General features: G+C 49.0%; 1 protein-coding gene across 1 annotated transcript; it reads left to right on the top strand.

Annotated features, from left to right (window-relative positions):
• The first annotated feature begins 1380 nt into the window (after nucleotides 1–1380).
• CCL21 (C-C motif chemokine ligand 21) lies at nucleotides 1381–2442 on the top strand. The gene is made up of 4 exons (XM_084237467.1): nucleotides 1381–1501; nucleotides 1603–1723; nucleotides 1812–1994; nucleotides 2081–2442. Exons 1-4 carry the CDS (start codon nucleotides 1435–1437, stop codon nucleotides 2178–2180), a joined length of 471 nt encoding a protein of 156 aa, XP_084093593.1. The 5' UTR covers nucleotides 1381–1434; the 3' UTR covers nucleotides 2181–2442.
• Nucleotides 2443–18030: the final 15588 nt, after the last annotated feature.

An 18030-nucleotide genomic window follows, 5' to 3' on the forward strand; every position in this document is an offset into this window, starting at 1 on the left:
CGAGACAGGAGAGGTCTGCTGCACCATGTGGGCAGCTCCCTGGCCCAGGATCGAACTTGTGCTGTATTGGCTGCAGATAGCTTCATAGGTTGCTTCTTAACCCCTTGCGCCACCAGGGAGGCCCCAAATTTTTAAATTTTTTAAGTTTGTGTATCAGAGGACATGATCAAGACAGTGAAAAGAGCTTTTGCTACATCTAGTATGAGAATGAAGACCATTCTCAGCACTCTGTGCACATTCCAAAAAATGTGGACATCCCCCGAGGGGTCGCACAAATATAGTGAAGGGCCTCAGAGGCACCTGTGGAGGGGCTTCAGCCTCATCGATGTCAAACTCCATCTCTTTGGAAAGAAAAAGAGGATCTGGACTGACAAATGGTGGAGAAATAGAAAGGAACTGGCGACTGCTGGCACCCTCTGAGGTCACACAGAGAACATGGTCAAGGAGGTTACGCTGCGCTACCTTTTCAAGGTGCAGTCCATGTGCACGCACCTTCCCATCACACTTATTCAGGGGAGTGGCTCTCTTGTTGAAATCTGAAATTTCTTGGGTGAAAAATACATTTGCAAGGTTCAAATGAGGGTAGGCATTGCTTGTTCAATATGTCAAGCTCAGAAAGATGAGCTAATTGTTGAGGGAAATGACATTAAAATTGTACAGGATTCAGCCAGTTACAACAGTTAAAAACAATGGTACTGGGAAACTTGGGGATGGTATCTTAGTCTCCGAAAAAGGAACAGTTCAGTGGGCTGTTAAATAAGATTTAAGTTGTCCAGGTACAGAAACAGCAGGGTACTGGGTGATTCCTCAGACCTATTTGTGATTTATCTTCAAGATGCAATAAAAGTCGTTATTGATTTGGGAGAAACAAAGAGAGCGAAAAGACAATGCACGGAATGGGAGGCTGTATTTGCAAATCATGCATCTGATAAGGCTCTATCATCCAGAAGGCACAAAGAACTCTTACAATTCAATAATCAGATTTGCATTTTAGAAACGGACCTCAGTCTGCTGGCGGGAAGGAGGGAGCCCAGAGCCTGTGGAATAGGGAGGCGGCGCTCAGTGATCTGGGGAGAGGAGGTGAGGTCTGCACCAAATAGTGACTGGGGATAAAAGAAAGACCTGATGGATTCAACTGACATTGAATTCACATTTACGAGATAGCGCAGGAAAGAGGGTTGGGGACTGGCTGGCTGCATGAAGTCTCATTTCCTGCATACTAGTGAGGCTGGATGCCAAGACATGCTCTCTCTTTCAGGAAGGAAAAAGGAGGGAGATTCCTATTTTTGCCTGGACAGAACTGCTGTGGGTGGGGGAAGTGAGCGCCTGCCTCGATAAATAGGGAGCGGACCAGTCCCAACCCACACACGGACCCCCCAGCTAGCAGTCATTCACCTGGCCCACAGCTCTGGCCTCATACCCTCTGCCACAGCCATGACTCAGTCGCTGGCTCTGAGCCTCCTTGTCTTGGTCCTGGCCTTCTGCATCCCCCAGACCCAAGGTACCAAGGAGAGGGTTGCCTAGGATGGGGGCAAGGGGCTGGCGAGGCCTGGGTGGGAGTCTGCAAGCAGCCCCCTGGCTCCTGTGAACCCCACCCTGCAGGCAATGATGGAGGAGCACAGGACTGTTGCCTCAGGTACAGCATCAGGAAGATTCCTGCCAATGTTGTCCGCAGCTACCGGAAGCAGGAACCAAGCTTGGGCTGCCCCATCTCGGCAATCCTGTGAGTGGGTACAAGGGGCTGGCTGCCTGCAGCAGCTAAGTGGGGCGGGCTAGGTAGGCAAAGCCAACACAGGCTTGCTAACCCCCAGGTTCTCGCCTCGGAAGCGCTCTCAGCCAGAGCTCTGTGCTGACCCTAAGATGGACTGGGTGCAGCAGCTGATGAAGCGCCTCGACAAGCCACCAGCCCCACGGAAGCAAGGCCAGGGCTGTAAGAAGGACAAGGCGGGGTCCAAGCCTGGCAAGAAGGGGAAAGCCTCCAAAGGCTGTAAAAGGTAAAGAAGGTGAAGAAGCGGTGGGGACGGGGGGGACAAGAGGGGAACCTCAGTCGGCCCCTCACACTCCTTTTCTGCCCTCTCAGGTCTGAGCGGCCACAGGCCACCAAAGGGCTTGGAGTCCCGGAGGCCCCACCAACCTCACCAGGGCTGGAGCTCCGACCCAAGGAACAAGAAGTGAACTAAGAAAGGGAAGAACAAGGGCCCCAGAGGGCCCCCCGCCCCATGCTGGCTTTGCCACATCCCTTCTCCTGCTTGAACCATCGCAAACACCCATCTGTGCTTGCAGTCCTAACATGCATAGCTGAGCTGCGCACGCCAGGCCAGGCCCGGCCCGGAGAGGCAGAAGAGGGAGAGTCTCCCAGGAAGTGTGAGAGGAGGCAGCAGGACTGTCCCCTCTGAGGAGAAAAGGTCACCCAGGACCCTGGACCTGAGCCTGCTCCCCATGGCACCCCAAGCCTTCCTTGTAAATATGATCGATAGCTAACTGAATAAAAAGCTGTCCTCGCCTCCCGCCCTAGGATCTGTTGTTGTGTATTTGTGTCATAAGAAAGACAGAGGCCCAAGCTCTGAGGCCCCAGGGAAGCGCTCAGGCGGGTGAATTCTGTTCTCACCAAACCCAAGCACTTCCTCATCTCCCAGGTGCCAAGACCAATGGGCAGCAGAGGGGAGGCTGATGGGCAGGGCACGACCTGGTCTCTCTGGGTCCATAGAGAGATGGTGCACCCAGAGCACCCAGAGAGCCGGAGCGGCTCTGCAGCTTTTTGAGGCCTTGAAGAAATCCCCTCTCTGGTTATGACCGGCAGCTTCTCACCCCAGGAGTGACCTCCATCACGTCCCGCCTCTACCAGGAACGCCTCCCCTTTCTTTTCGGGCCTACTGAGCACAAATCTCCAAGGACCTCTTTGGAAGGGTCTCCAGGAGGGGGGCCAGAGCCTGGGGTTGCCTGTGAAACAGGCAGAGGAAAGTTCTACTGAAACCTACAGCCACTCTGTCCCAGCCTGGCAGCCTTCTGGAACCCCCATCCCCTCCCAAAAATCCTAGAGGACGTCCCACCTCCCCATTCAATGAAGCCCTCCCCTGGCTCTCCTTCTTTACCGGGGCTAGATACTCTCTCATGTTTGTTTGTTTTGTTTTGTTTTAAAGAGTCATGTATTTTTATTTATTTATTTGTTTGTTTGTTTGTTTATTTATACAAGCACTGGGTACAGTCAGAAGCGGGAAGCGCGGGAGGGTGAGAGAATTCACCAGAGCCAGAGCGGGGAGCAGAGCAGGCAGAAGGACCAAAGTACACCGCTGAGGGGAGCAGCGGGCGGCAGGAGAGGTCTGCGCGCCATGTGGGACCCTCCTCTGGTGGCCGGGGAGCTGCCGGGGATCGAACCGGGGATCGAGCCAGCGCTGCAGAGGCCGCGGGCAGCTTCGCACCCAGCGTTCAACCGCTGCGCCACCGGGGAGGCCCTACTCTCTCATCTTATCTGGGCTTCTTGATCCCTCAGAGTTCTTCAGGGGGGACAGACCCTGTCCCTTCCCTTTTTTCCTCCTGTCTCACCTGACTGGGTCTCAGGATCCCTGTACCCTCCTGAGGGCAAAGAATATGCCTCCTGGGCCTCCCCGGTGGCGCAGCGGTTGAGCGCTGGGTTGCGAAGCTGCCCGCAGCCTCTGCGGCGCCGGTTCGATCCCCGGCTGCTCCCGGCCACCAGAGGAGGGTCCCACATGGCGCGCAGACCTCTCCTGCTGCCTGCTGCTCCTCTCAGCAGTGTGCTTTGGTCCTTCTGCCTGCTCTGCTCCCCTCTCTGGTTCTGGTGAATTCTCTCTGTGCCTCTGACTGTACCCAGTGCTTGCATAAATAAATAAATAAATAAATAAATAAATAAATAAATAAATAAATAAATAAATAAATATTAAAAAAAAAAAAAAAGAATATGCCTCCTCTGGTAGGCATCTGAAATCCCAGAATTCAGAAGTAAATCCATTTTCTTTACAAAAAATAATTTCAGCCTGGTTCTCCTCTACCTCTTCTTCTCCAGAGCAGGAATTCTTATTCCCCCCCCCACCGGCTCCCCAGAAAGGAGAGCCCTCTGATTGTGGCCAGGCAAAGTGGGGAAAAAGGGGGACAGATCCTGGGAGAGGGGCTAGAAGCTGGAGGTAACTGCCCCACCACCTTTTCTTTCCCCAGGAGCCTGAATACACCCCAGCGCTTAGCATTCGTCATGAAGCCATTAGAGTATTAGATGAGGCAGATAAGAACTCAAGAGTGATCTTTGTCTGCAAACCCAGATGTACAAGAAGTAGCTTATTTCAAAAATGTTTTCTCAGTGGACTCAATTCCCACTCCAATCCCCTGAGCCTGTGTGCTTCATGAGAAATTCCACATTGGGCGCTCAGGACCCCATCTGCTGAGCAAAGCTTCTGTGCAAAGCTCACAGAAACATCAAGGAAGGGGGAGACTTTCTATCTGCTCCCCACACCACCCTACCATTGGACATCAGTCTCACCAGTAAATGCTGTGATCCCTGGGGTCCCAGCAGGTATGACTCTTCAGGTGCAGACTCTCAAAAACTCTTGACTCAGCTCCACATTTGAGATGTGGAAATTCAGATATGAAAGCTCTGGGCTTGAACCTGACCACCCCAGACACCCCATCTCCAGAGCCAACTTCTTAGGTCCTGTCACTTGCCTCATCACAATCAGGGAGCAGAAGTCATCACCCACACTCCAACCTCCTCCATGGTCTTACCAAAACCCTCCCTCTCCCTGCGCCTCCAGGACATAACCTCTTTCCGAGTTTACTTTAAATTTTTACACAGGGGCCTCCTCTGGTGGCGCAGGCGGTTAAGCGCAGCGCTGTGAAGCTGTCCGCAGCCTCTACAGCAGGTTTGATCCCGGCTGGCAAGAATCCTACATGGTGCGGCAGACCTCTCCTGTCTTGCCCGCTGCTCCCCTCAGCAGTGTATTTCAGTCAGTCTGCCTGTTCTGCTCCCTGCTCTGTCTCTGGTGACTCCTCTCACCCTCCAGCGCATCTGGCCTGTACCCTGGTTCTTATATGCATGAGTAAATAAATCTTTGAAAAAAATTTAAAAAAAACTTTTACACAAGGTAAAGGGGACCTTGACATCAGGATGCCTCTACTCTCAGCTTTGTCAAAGCACTTGCTCATTCTAAAGAGAAAAACATAGAACAAACAAAACTCCTGTTATCCTAAGTTATCCTGCCACACTTGCATGCCTGTCATTCATCGCAAGCCCCAGACCGAGTGGGCATGTGGTGTGTTGTTTATTTCATGAGAGATTGAGTGTCCCCTCTCCTTGTCACTGTCATCTTTGACAAGGTTGACCTGTTCTTTCTGTAAAGTGCATACTTTTTTAAAAACCACAAATAATACATACTCATGACTTTAGAAAATAGCAAAAAGGATCAATGGCTTATTCTTTTTTTTTAATTTTTGACTTTTAGAGGTTTTTTTGTTTTTGATTTTTTGCATAGAAGAACTGGGGTGTAGGTCAGCGGTGTGAAGGGTTGGGAGGAAGATTCACAGAGACAGTGTAGGGAGCAGAACAAGTGGACTGACTGAAATATATTGCTAACGTGAGGTAGCAATGCTAACATGAGGCAAGGTCGGCTGCGCTATTTAGCTTAGCTCCCTGACTGAGACTTAACCCCTAGGCCACCAGGGAGGCCCCAAGGGCTTATTCTTAACAATGATTTCATGCTACTTTAAAAAAAAAAATATTCCTTTATTGTAAGATTTTTGTTTTATTTATTTTTGCGTAGAAGAACTGGGGTATAGGACTGAAGTACAGTAGTGAGAAGATTCACCAGGGGCAGATCCACTGAAATACACTGCTAACAGGAGCAGTGGGCGAAACAGGAGAGGTCTGCTGCACCATGTGGGTTAGCATCCTGGCCAAGGATCGAACTGTCGCATAAGGCCTTCATGATGGTAGTGCTGAGACTTAAGCTGTCTCTTCCAGGAATTAGTACTGTGTGTCTAAGTACTTTGTCCAGACCTCTGTCTCTTGATTTATCTATTTTAAAAGTTACCAACTGGATTTCTATTATAAAAAGTGGAGACTTAGCTCTCTAACCACCTCTCCTCTCTTGTCACTTTCCTCTAAATATCATTCCAATATATTTATATCATGATCAGAGTTTATATTACTATGAGCAGGTAAATACTGCTCACTGCAAAGGCAAAGACCTGTACTACACTTACTTTTCTTTTGTCACTCAGCTATTTGTTTTTCTTAAAGGTTCTAATTTCGATTCCTTAAAAAAAAAACAAAAAAAAAACTTTTTGCCTTTATCATAGCCTCAGCATTTTCAAAAGCTTCATCATATGAGGTAGATGAAAAACCTAGTGTTTAAAATAATAGAGGAAAATATAGAAAAATGGGGTACCAGCACAGAATATAGGTGCTTATAATCTTAAAGGTAGAAAAGAACTTCTTGAACAAGAGGTAAAGCCATTAAATACAAACCATAAGGGAAGAGATCAACACCATTAAATTCAAAGACAACAGGAGTTCAGGATAAGGATAGCAAATTAAATACATGCATTTATATTCACTCCTTCCTGAGCTCTACCAAAAACTGCAATAAAAGTTTCTAGTGCGTGTGTGTAAAAGCATAAAGCTACAAGGAGCCAAATGGGAAAGGAGATTATGGTTAATTTTCCAGAAGACTGGTGCTTAGACAAGTAAATATTTAGCAAAAGTTAAGTACAAAAGATAAAACGAAATCATAAATTTGAAGGATTTCCAATGCCTTGCTCATGCATATGATAAAAATAAATTTTTGCTGAATACTAAACTGTCATTGTTCAACAGAAAGACAGTGACTGCTGTATGACATGTAAAAAGAAAAGAGGAAAAAATTCTAAAGATCTGTCACCCCCATAATTACAAAGTCATCATCCCCCCAAATTATGAAAACTCATTGGAATCCTGAGTTTTCTTCAACACTGAACTACCAAAGCAATCCTTTGCCTTAAAACTGAGATATCATCATCTTCTAGCAAGGTCATCCTCAGTGCCCTCCAGAAAATTACCAATACCATGTTTGTAAAAGATTTCACCGCTATCACTTCCACAAAAAGAAAACACACACTCATGAAATGGGGCGGGGGGGGGCGCAGCTCCTTCTTGCCAGTGTTGACTCAGAATCTGAAGTCCCCTGCTTCCCCTCCTTATTCATGAATCCTTCAAGGGCTTCTATACAAATATAAGTGATGGACAGGACTAGTAAGATGTCTTGGAATTACAGCTAATGGAATTGTCTTAACCTCAGTCATAGGAAGCTAAAAGTAATTCCAAGCTAAGCAGCCAAATTTAGCACCACACACCCACCCCATGAAACCTGGGGTCACACTTTGGCTAGCCACCATCTCATTCTCTACTCATCCACCAGCCCGTTAGAGGAATGTGATCACCAATAACACTTAGGTTTTCTTTTGATAGCTTCCTTTTAGAGATTAAAAATGAGACACTTGGCATTTTTCTGCCTTGCTTTAACGGTATAGGAGGGTCAAAGGGACTAGGTCTGTACTTGCTATTTATGAAAGTTAAAAATTATTTTGTTACCTTGCTTTAATCGTTTGCTTGTGAAACATGTCTTCAGTTTCAGCCGGCTTCTTTTGTGAAGTTCCTTCCACATCCAGGTGTTATTTCTCCATGTGATTTGGGACAAATATTGTTCTGTTAAAATCATCAATGCTTCTGTCCTTTGGCGTCAATCTTATGCAATGAATTGCCATTTTTGTGGATGCTGAAATTACCAGGCCTCGTTTCCTAAAGCCTATATCTGTAATTCTTCTAGTGGTGTCTACAATTCCCTTGCAGAGATTGTATTAGTTCTATCAGGAAGCTGAAAACTTGCTTTTCTTCAAGATATCCATTTCTCAGTCAGTGGCAAGCCAAAGGGCCCCAGGGAAACTCGGCTGTCATGTTCTTGAAGACTTTGCGTAGAACCGTGGATCGTGCTAATAGCAATTTTCGATCCAAATATTAAGAGATCAAGAGAATTCCTCTTCTGATCACTTGAGCTGCCGGCTGCAATTTCGATTCCGAATACACCCGCGGCCCGCCCGCCTACCTAGTAACTCCACAGGCTGCGAGTCTCTTTGTCCCGCGCCGCCACCAGGTGGCAGCTGGTCGCCTGCAACCTCCCTCCGCTGACCGCGAACCGCGGGCTTGTGGGCTGACATTTCTGTTCTCCTGTCCTTAATCTCACTGAAATATTTTTTTTTAATTTGTTATTCTCAAATGAATCCCATGCAAGGTTAGAGGTCTAGCACTTTCCTAGGTCACTTATGACAAAAGCTGAACAAGGGTTCTCGGCGGGTCCAGGGGGAAGCCCTTGGTCCGCGGGCGCTGAGCATCTCGCCTGGCACAGTTGGACTCACAATCACCCTCCACTGGATAAAGAAAGCGTTTCTTAGACTCGACACCGTAATTAAACGGTTTAAAGAACCTATGGGGGGGGTTATTGGCGCGGCAAAGGGAGTGCGGGGGGTGGGGTGGGGTGTGAACTTCCTCCTTCAGCCTTTCAGGCGAACATGATGTCGGGTCTTCAGCGCCGGCGCCCGCACCCCGGCCGAGCCGGGCACACCGGGGTGGGGAGGACCCGTGTCGGCTGACGAACACCAGCCTCCGCCCGCGCGCCTCGGCTCGCCGAACGCCGGCGGCTTCCCGGCCCCGAACGGCGGCGAGGTGGCCCGAGGGCCCGGGTGTGGGCCCCGGTAACGGCCGCCGGGGAACTTCCGGGCCAGGCCCACCCGGCGCGGCCCACCCGCGGGTCCCGGCCCCCCGCACTTCCGGCCCGGGCGCGGGGACCCTCGGGCGCGGGGACCCTCGGGCGCGGGGACCCTCGGGCGCGGGGACCCTCGGGCGCGGGCCGTGGGAATGGCGAGGCCTGGAGTGAAGTGAGCCCCAGGGGCCGCGCCAGCCCCAGAGAGTTTGGTTCGGCCCTCACCCCGCCCCTGCTCCAGCACCCACAGACGGCCGGAGCCGCCCCCGGTTCCAGGGATTCTCTTCACAGGCTGTGGCACCCTCTGCAGGCCTGGGAGAGAGGACACATCGGCACACACACACACACACACACACACACACACACACACACAGGACACGCCAATTACTCACACAATTCAGCATACGCCTAACCACACGCCAACACACACACACACACACACACAGGACACGCCAATTACTCACACAATTCAGCATACGCCTAACCACACGCCAACACACACACACACACACACAGGACACGCCAATTACTCACACAATTCAGCATACGCCTAACCACACGCCAACACACACACACACACACACACACACAGGACACGCCAATTACTCACACAATTCAGCATACGCCTAACCACACGCCAACACACACACACACACACACACACACAGGACACGCCAATTACTCACACAATTCAGCATACGCCTAACCACACGCCAACACACACACACACACACGACACGCCAATTACTCACACAATTCAGCATACACCTAACCACACGCCAACACACACACACACACACAGGACACGCCAATTACTCACACAATTCAGCATACGCCTAACCACACGCCAACACACACACACACACACAGGACACGCCAATTACTCACACAATTCAGCATACGCCTAACCACACGCCAACAAATACTTAGCATAGGCGAGGGTCTCCCCTCACAATCATTCACGCCCTGGCCCCGAACCCCTAGCACAGACTCGCTGATTTCCCCAGGTCTAGCTGTTGCTCTCCTGCCGGATGGCCCAGGTTCCTCCGTCCAAGATGTCTGACCCCTGCGACTTGGAATTGGTCTGACTGAAGAGCATGAAGGCCAGGCAGGCTCCTTGAAGGAGGATGGACCGGGCAGGGCTGAGAGCCCTGAGCTGGAACCCGAGGTGTCCAGAGCTCATGCTGTTATAGGGCAGCCTGGATATTGAACAGGTTCCTGGCTGTGGGTCCTCACCCGGGCTTAAAAGGGACTTATGAATACTCCACTACAGGCACACACAAAAGGTTAATAAAAGGTTTATTTACAAGGGGAAAGGAAATAAGGAAAATGTACAACTCAGGGAGAAAATAGGGAAATAAAGTCTTTAATGCGTCCTACCCGATCCGCGGACCTGGAAACCCCAAAAGCACTCTCCGAGCTGGCCGGTCGCTGCGAGCTGGCGGAGAGTCAAAATGGGGGACCCCTCCAAAGCCCACGTGTCTGGCTTTATACCAACCTGGCTGCTTAACCCTACCCTCAGGTCCCCTTTGGTGGTGATGGGATTTGGAGTTCCCAGTGTCTTTGGCTTTGGCCTGGGGTGGGGGTGGTGTCCACAAAGCCTGTATGGAATTAGCTTTAGGACATCCTTTCCCCCTAACAATCCCACAAAAGCGACCTGACTGGGAAGAGGATGAAATAGGTGAAGCACACTGAGAGCTGCGTGGGTGTAGGCAAAACCCATTTCAAACCCACCTCCCTGGTCTCCAGCCCTCACCCCCATTAGTCTAAAGGGAGTGGGTGCCTTCAACCTTCCAACCTTGGGGCCTGTGTCCTCTCCCTTGTGCCATGCTGATGGGTACCATCATAAACCCTCACCAAATCCATAGAGTCTACCTTCAAAATATTTCCAGAATGACTATTTCTCATCAACTCCCATCAACATCATGTCCCCCCTGCATTATTGTAATAACCTCCAACCTGGTCTCCATGCTTCCAGTCTTTTTTTTTTTTTTTCTCAGATTTATTTTATTTTTTATTTATGCATAGAAGAACTGGGGTGTAGGCCAGATGTGCAGGAGGTGAGAGGATTTACCAGAGACAGAACAGGGAGCAGAACAGGTGGATTCACTGCAATACACTGCTCAGCACTGCTCAGGGGAGCAGCAGGTAAGACAGGAGAGATTTGCTGCACCATGTGGGTTAGCTCCCTGGCCAGGCTCGAATTCAGGCCAAGCAGTGATAGTGCTGAGGCCTGAGTAACCCCTAGGCCACCAGGGAGGCCCCATGCTTGCATTCTTGCATCACTTTGGCCTACTCTGCATCTGACAGCCAGAACCACCTATAAAATATGTCAGATTATGTCACGCCTCTGTTCAAAACTCCTCCTTCCACCTTCTCACTCACAGTAAAACAAACCCTAAAAAGGCCTACAAAGGCCAATGTTATCTGGCCCCTGCTATCTGTGCCTCCTACCACTCTAGGCTTTGCCTTTGGCCTCTGATAACAGCTGCCTTAAATGCATCCTTGCCTCAAAAGTTTCGTACCTAGAATCTTCCCCAGATCTCTGCATGGCTCTCTCCCTCCCCTTCAGATCAGCTCTCCATTCCAATGTTACCAGTAAAGGCTTACCACTCTCCCCAAATATTCCCTCCCTAGCCCTCTGGCCTTCTTTGTTTTTCTTCATAACCCTATTGCCATCCCACACAATATATCTTTTTCTTGTTTGTTTTGTTGCCTATCACCTTCATTAGAATAAAAATTCTGCAAGAGTTTTGTTTACTGTATTCTAGTGCCAAGAACAGTGTCTGGAACATAGGATGGCCTAAATAAATATTCATAGAATGAAAGTGGTACAGACGCCTTGTTTATTTTTATTTCATTATTTCACTCTTTTGTGTGGATTCTCAGGATCTTTCCCAACAAGGGTTCTAGGCAGAAAATACTGAAATTTAATTGAAACTTCTGTGCCAGCTATGCACTATACTATCAATCAGAACTTGCACAAAAAGGTTTAATGGAAAGGAACTTAATGATGGGACCATTTACAGAGGTGACGGCAGGGACCTTGTGGTCAGTCACTGCACATGAATCAGAGTCACTCCAAATCTCATGCCATCTCTTCTTCCTGGCAAAGTAGACATTAAGTGTACTTCCTGAAATTCTGCCACTGAGACCACTTACCTTCATCATTGCCATGGATAGGACGATAAACGGCTGCGACTTCTGACTGATGTTAGCATGCATTAGAGGCCCATCTGAAAATCAAGGTTAAGCCTTTTATCCCTATCTTAACTGTAGAAAACTTCTCCAAAATGGCATAAGTGTTATCAGGAAAAGAAGCAGTAAACAATATAAGAAGGGATCTGAACCACCTGTACACACTTTCTTTTTTTTAAGATTTATTTAATTTTTGCATACAAGAGCTGGGGTATAAGTCAGAGGTATGAGGGGGTGAGAGGATTCACCAGAAACAGAGTGGGGAGCAGAACAGGCAGATTGACTGAAATACACTGCTGAGGGGAGCAGCAGGTGAGACAGGAAAGGTCTGCTGCCCGCTTTGGCCCCAGTTCCTTTTGCTGCAGTGGCTGTTGATAGCTTCAGAGTGCTGACACTTAGCCGCTTGTGCCCCCACCTGCTTGAGCTTTTACTCATTCCTTCTGAAACTTCGAAGGCCTGGTCTGTATATGTAACAGCATGGTCCCCAGGAAAAGGGGAGATTCCAGTTTCCCTGCCCCACCCAAGGAAGGGTGGAGCTGAGCAGGGAGGAGGAGAAGCTGGAGAGGAACCTGGAGAAGGAAGGAAGAAGCATGGAGAACCAGAAGGAGTGCAGGAGGAGGTACATGGAGCAGAGAGACATGTGAAGAAGCTGTGCTTGCTTTTTGGTCCTCGACTGGTTGAAACAGATGTAGGTGGAGACCCATGGGGAGGTTAACGATGGCAGCTTTGATTTTGATTTTGATTTTGTTCTTTTCCTTCCAGACTTACTGGCCCCTTCTGCCCCTTTCCTATGGGTCCCCACCAGAAGGCGCTTTAGACTTGTGGCAAGCTTTCAGGCCTTGCTTTGGGCCAACCCTGTTTGGCTGGGCATTTACCCATGAGGGGACAGGTAACTTCAGGAACCTGAGTTGAAAACTTTATTCTTTCCCTTTTCTGTATTGCACACTAATTGTATTTAAGTTCCTTTCCATTGAAGGTCTTACACACTAGAGTATGTTTTGTCTGGATGCAGCAGATGACAGAACCTATTTAGAGCAGGTAGGTTCGGCGATTCTAGGGTGCTCCTCTCCCTGCCCTCTAACATATGTAAAATGTCCATCTCACCAGGGCATACTGATGAGCACATCAGCTACATGATGTGCTGTAGATGACACCCTTCAGTCACAGTGTTGCTGGATGAACTATAATCTTAGTCTTAAACCAGGACCCAGGGGCAAATCAGGAGTTGCTTTTCAAATAGAAAATAATCATTAACAGGAGACCTGGCCTTACTCCAACACCCCAAGGGCCTTTGATATAATTCTAGCATAAGGGATATGATGGAGTTGTACATTTACCCTGTGTTGCAACTCTACAACCCCCACTATCAGATCTTGGGCTTGCTCTTCAGCTATATCTGCCATATGGTCACATAAAATAAAGATTACTAGAGAATTCCACAGAGGCTAATTGGTCTCCACCCACACTTTGAGTTAGACATTCATGGTCTTAATCTTATCTTTTTTTTTTAATTTTATTTTTATATTCCCCATACAATTGCAGCCCCCTTGTTTTAACCCACTCCCTCCTTTCCCCGCCCCCTACCCCCCATAGTGTGTCTCTGGTTCATAGTTGTTTGTTGTTAATCTTATCTTTTTAGATGTAATTTTGCTAGCACAATCAGAAACTAGCAGTACGCCAAAAATATATGTAATCACCACTTGAAACCACCATTTATGGCCACAGCAACTAGGCGCTTCAGGTATTTTATCTCCCAATGTCTTATTCCTCTATCCACTACACACCTCACTGGTGATAGCCTAAGTGATTGTAATGTTTCTGCATGCTTCAAATTACTAGTCCCCTTTCTGCCTCGCAAGGAGATTATCCATGCACTCATCAAATCTATGAGCAACGTACCACTAGGATTTGGGGAATCTTTTACCTGAGATCTCTTCTGCTCTTAGTCAGAATCCTGGCCAAAAAAAAAAAAAAAAAAAAAGCCAACAAAACAGGTGGCACACTCAAAAAATTTTAACCAGAAAGACATCAATAAAGGGATTGTTTGAGAGGTAGGGTCAAGATTAAGGAACAAACACAGGATGGAGAGGCACCCAGGGCTTAACAAAAATAGTGGAAAAACACAGCGAAGCCTGAGGGGGCAAAAGGAGGGAACAGTGTTCCAGGAGCATTAGAGATAGAACCATGGAGAAGAGCAATCCAAAAGGATCGCAGCTGTAAATCAATGGTCCTCAAACGTCAGCATGTAGCAGAGTCATCTAGAGGAGGTATTAAACACAGCTTACTCCTATAGGTCTGAAGTAGGACCTGAAAAAGAATTTGCATTTCTAACAAGCTCCAGAAGATGCTGTTCACTGCCAGGCCCGCATCAAGATGAAGGATTAGGGAACTGATGCCCCAGCCTCTCTCTCCTATCACCCACTGATTTCCTGCTGCCAACTGCATGAGCCAAACCCAAAAAGAAGCTAAAGAATAAGGGATCGTGAGTGACTGCATCTGCAGAGGTTGACCTTCCACAGATGAGTGGAGAATGAAGGGTATGGCAACAGGGACTAATCAGAACCACCATGCGCAGAAGGATGGATCAGTAGAAAGAAGGGTAGATAGATGTATTGACACATATCAGAGTGAAAAGACAGAATAATAATAATGGTCATTTTTGAATGAGCGTTGATTGTGTGCTAGCTGCTAACTAAGGGCTTTGCTCAATTACCTCATTTAATCCTAAAATATAGAATTACAACCATTCCTATTTTATGGATTATGACATTAAGATGCAGAAACTGAATAGCGTGCGCTTGGTCACACAGCTAGCCAGTGGTGGAGTCTGAATTCTGCTCTGGGTCTGCCAGCTGCAGTCTCACGCCTCTGTCCTGCCCTGTGATCCAGGGACAAGGAAGACAATAGTAAAGAGTGTAAATCTAGGGCAAAGGATACCCAGGTCAAGACCCTTGCCATGTGAACTTGCCTGCTGAGATTCATTCCTTATGTGGAAAACAGGAAAAATAATAGATAAATAACAAAAATTTGGACATGTCGGGCTCCCGGATTGAGCAGGTGCACTGCAGTACCCACGAGTTCAGAGGGCATGGTAAACCCAGTCCTTGCAGGCTGGGAGTGGGCACTGGATATGACAGAGGTGGTGGGTTTGGCTTAAGCCAGCTCCTTAGGCTGCCCACCTTGCTGCAAGAGCAGAGGTAGCTTCTGTAGAGGTGGCTTCAACCTCACAGAAACCAGGCTTTAGCTGAGTACTCAGGCTGCCTGCAGGGATAGGGAAAGGATTGTGGCACTTCCCAGTAGCTGCACGGTGGCATTAAGATACATCTCATGGTGGCATACAGTGCCCCTGGGGTTGTGCCAGTGGCTGTCCTATGGAAGTATGTGTGGTGGCATGAGTGTGTAGCCTCTCTGGAGAAGGAGCTGACCACAGGCCCACAGGCCCACAGGCCCTAGTGCCAGGCCCAAAGCTGAGAACTGACTACCCAGAGGTCCTGCAGATCCCGATGGAGAGATACGCACTGGCCACACACACACCAATCACATCTGCCACTTCAAATGATGCTGCTCCAGTGAGATAAGGAGGTTATCTTGCAGTCAGTCATACCCTTCTATTGCCCCACCTGGGCATTGTGCCCAGCCCTGCCAGCCTGCCACGCTCACCCTGTGCACCGTGGAGGACCACAACACCTGGCACTTCTACTTCATGACACTGCCAGCAGCCACTCTGAGCTTCTTGCTCAAGCCAATATTCATGCCCTGACACGACCACCATTGCCAACCGCTTCAACCCCACCACCCCATGCATGTCTTCACGGTGACCTGCCCCCTCTCTCCTATACCCTGTGCAGTTCCCTGGCCTGGCTCATGAGACCCACACTTCATGGAAGACACAAAGCTGGACTTCAACAAGTTTCTCAGTCCCAAGCAGCCACTGCTGCTAGCACAGTTGAAGACCCTGAGCCAGCTGCTGTGTTTCTCCCAGGCTTTTGTGGGCCTCTCCAAGATCACTACCTCACACCAGTATAGCTGGCTTCATCCAACCCCAGAGTCCAAAGGCCAACATCCTGTCCCCAGCAGTTTGCATAGTCCATATGGGAAAAGCTGAAAGTGAGCCACACAGGCCTCCCCAGGCAAGGAGTACACTGTGGTCTTCAGTCACGCCCAGAACAAATCCATCCTGAATGAGGAAGTGTTGCTGCTGGCTCTGACTCCAGAGTTTCTGATGAACAGGGCCAGAACCCCTGGACGATCATGCCTTTGTAGGTGCTGTGCGGCTCTAGTCAGCATGGCCAGGGTGCAGCTGGTCACTGCCCTCTTTCTGCTCTGAGAGGAACTATGGTGGAGCTCTTCCCCATATGCTGCTGGGCCTGACCAATCTCCCAGTAAGATGCCAGGCAGGGACCTCCAGAATATAGCCTGGTGGAACATGGTACCAGAGAAAACCAATAAGCACCCTGAGCAGCCTGGGTCTAGGGAGCCATCATATTCCTAGTCCAGGCGGAACAGGTCCTACAAAGCTGTGAGGTCCAGCAACTCTTTCAAATCTATCAAGATACCAAGGGTGGACAAACATCCAGACCATACAGGACATGGGGAATGGGTGGCCAGGCCACAGAAGTCGAGGTGGACAGTTAGCCCCTACTCATGCAGGGTGTGTGAGATGCAGATGCAGTGCCAGGTGTCAGCTGCACACCTCTGAGGCCCGCCTCACTGACTCCTGACAGATGCCAAGGTACCGCAAGTATCTGAAGATGAGGAAGATAAAATACAAGGTGTGGCTCCAGGAGCAGTGGCAGAACACCTATGCACCTTACATCTGGCCCTGCAGAACCACGCTGAGCACATCGTGCCCTCCACAGCCTACCTGGTGGGTCGACTGCAACTCCAACGAGATGCTCTGGGACCTTATGCTGATGTGCTGGTAATAACAGGTCCCTGGGCCTGCTAGCCCCCATGGTGGCTTCTGGGAATTATCTATTTATTTATCGAGCGGGCATGTGCCTCTGTGACTTCTTCCTGCATCTGGGATGTAGGTCCATGGCACTCTGTTACACTGTGGCAATGAGACCCCCGACCTCCTTCTCCCATCCGAGCGTCCATACCCCTAGGGGAGGAAGAAGAGGAGAAAGAAGAGAAAGGTAAGAATCCTGAGGAACCTCTCTGGCTAAGGGACTGCGTTGTTTCCAACTGAGTCTTTCTGGTCAGTATCCTGGCTTCTGGAAATTTCGAATAATAATGTGGTTATTTGGGTGGGTGGTTCAGCAGCTTCCATCATCACGAAATTCACCTGTAGTCAGGTGAAGTGTGTGTTTGGAACATCCATTAGATGATTGTAAACAAAACAACAATATTAATAACAACAAAAACTACTCCATGACTGATAGGAATGTTAAGTAAGGTGATCGTGGAGAGGTCCTCGTTAAGGAGCCTAGCACATAGTAAACGATCAGAGATAGTGTTATTCTTTCTATCGTTAATGGTTAGAAAGAAAGATAAATCAGAAACTTAGGTGGGAAACACACCACATATACACACCCCCATCCAACAGAAGGGGTGGTAGCAGGGGTGCCCCACAGATTAACGTCTCTTTTGAGACCTCTTCTGGTCTATCTCTGGTCTATCTCATAAAGATGGGAAATCACTTGTCCCCTCCCCCATTTGTCAATTCCTTGAAATTTGGGGATTTGTCTGATTATGAGCTGGCCAACCCCTCTCCTTAGAAATCCCCTTTTGGTTTCCAGGATCAAGAAGAAGGGGAAAATGAAGGGGGCTCCCTGCAGCTGTTCTAGGTGCTGGACGTATGAATATGGTAACTAGAGGCAGGAGCAGAGATGACTGAGCCAGGACACTAGTTTCCAGATGATGGATGGGCGGGCACTGCATATCTTAGGGTGAAGGGCTACCTCAGGCTCCACACATCTTCTCAGGGCACCAGGGAACCTTTTTCACCCCCAGCAGCACCAGAGAGAAAGTAATGACAGGCATGAATCTAGGGAAGGGGGCACACTCCTCACCGGCCCCTCAATCCCACCATCACCTCTGAAAGCCTGCCCCTTGGCGGGTAGTGCAAAGGCCACCAGGGAGGTGCAGCTCC

The sequence above is a fragment of the Talpa europaea genome, assembly GCF_964194135.1.
Source record: "Talpa europaea genome assembly, chromosome: 7".
Classification (NCBI taxonomy): domain Eukaryota; kingdom Metazoa; phylum Chordata; class Mammalia; order Eulipotyphla; family Talpidae; genus Talpa; species Talpa europaea.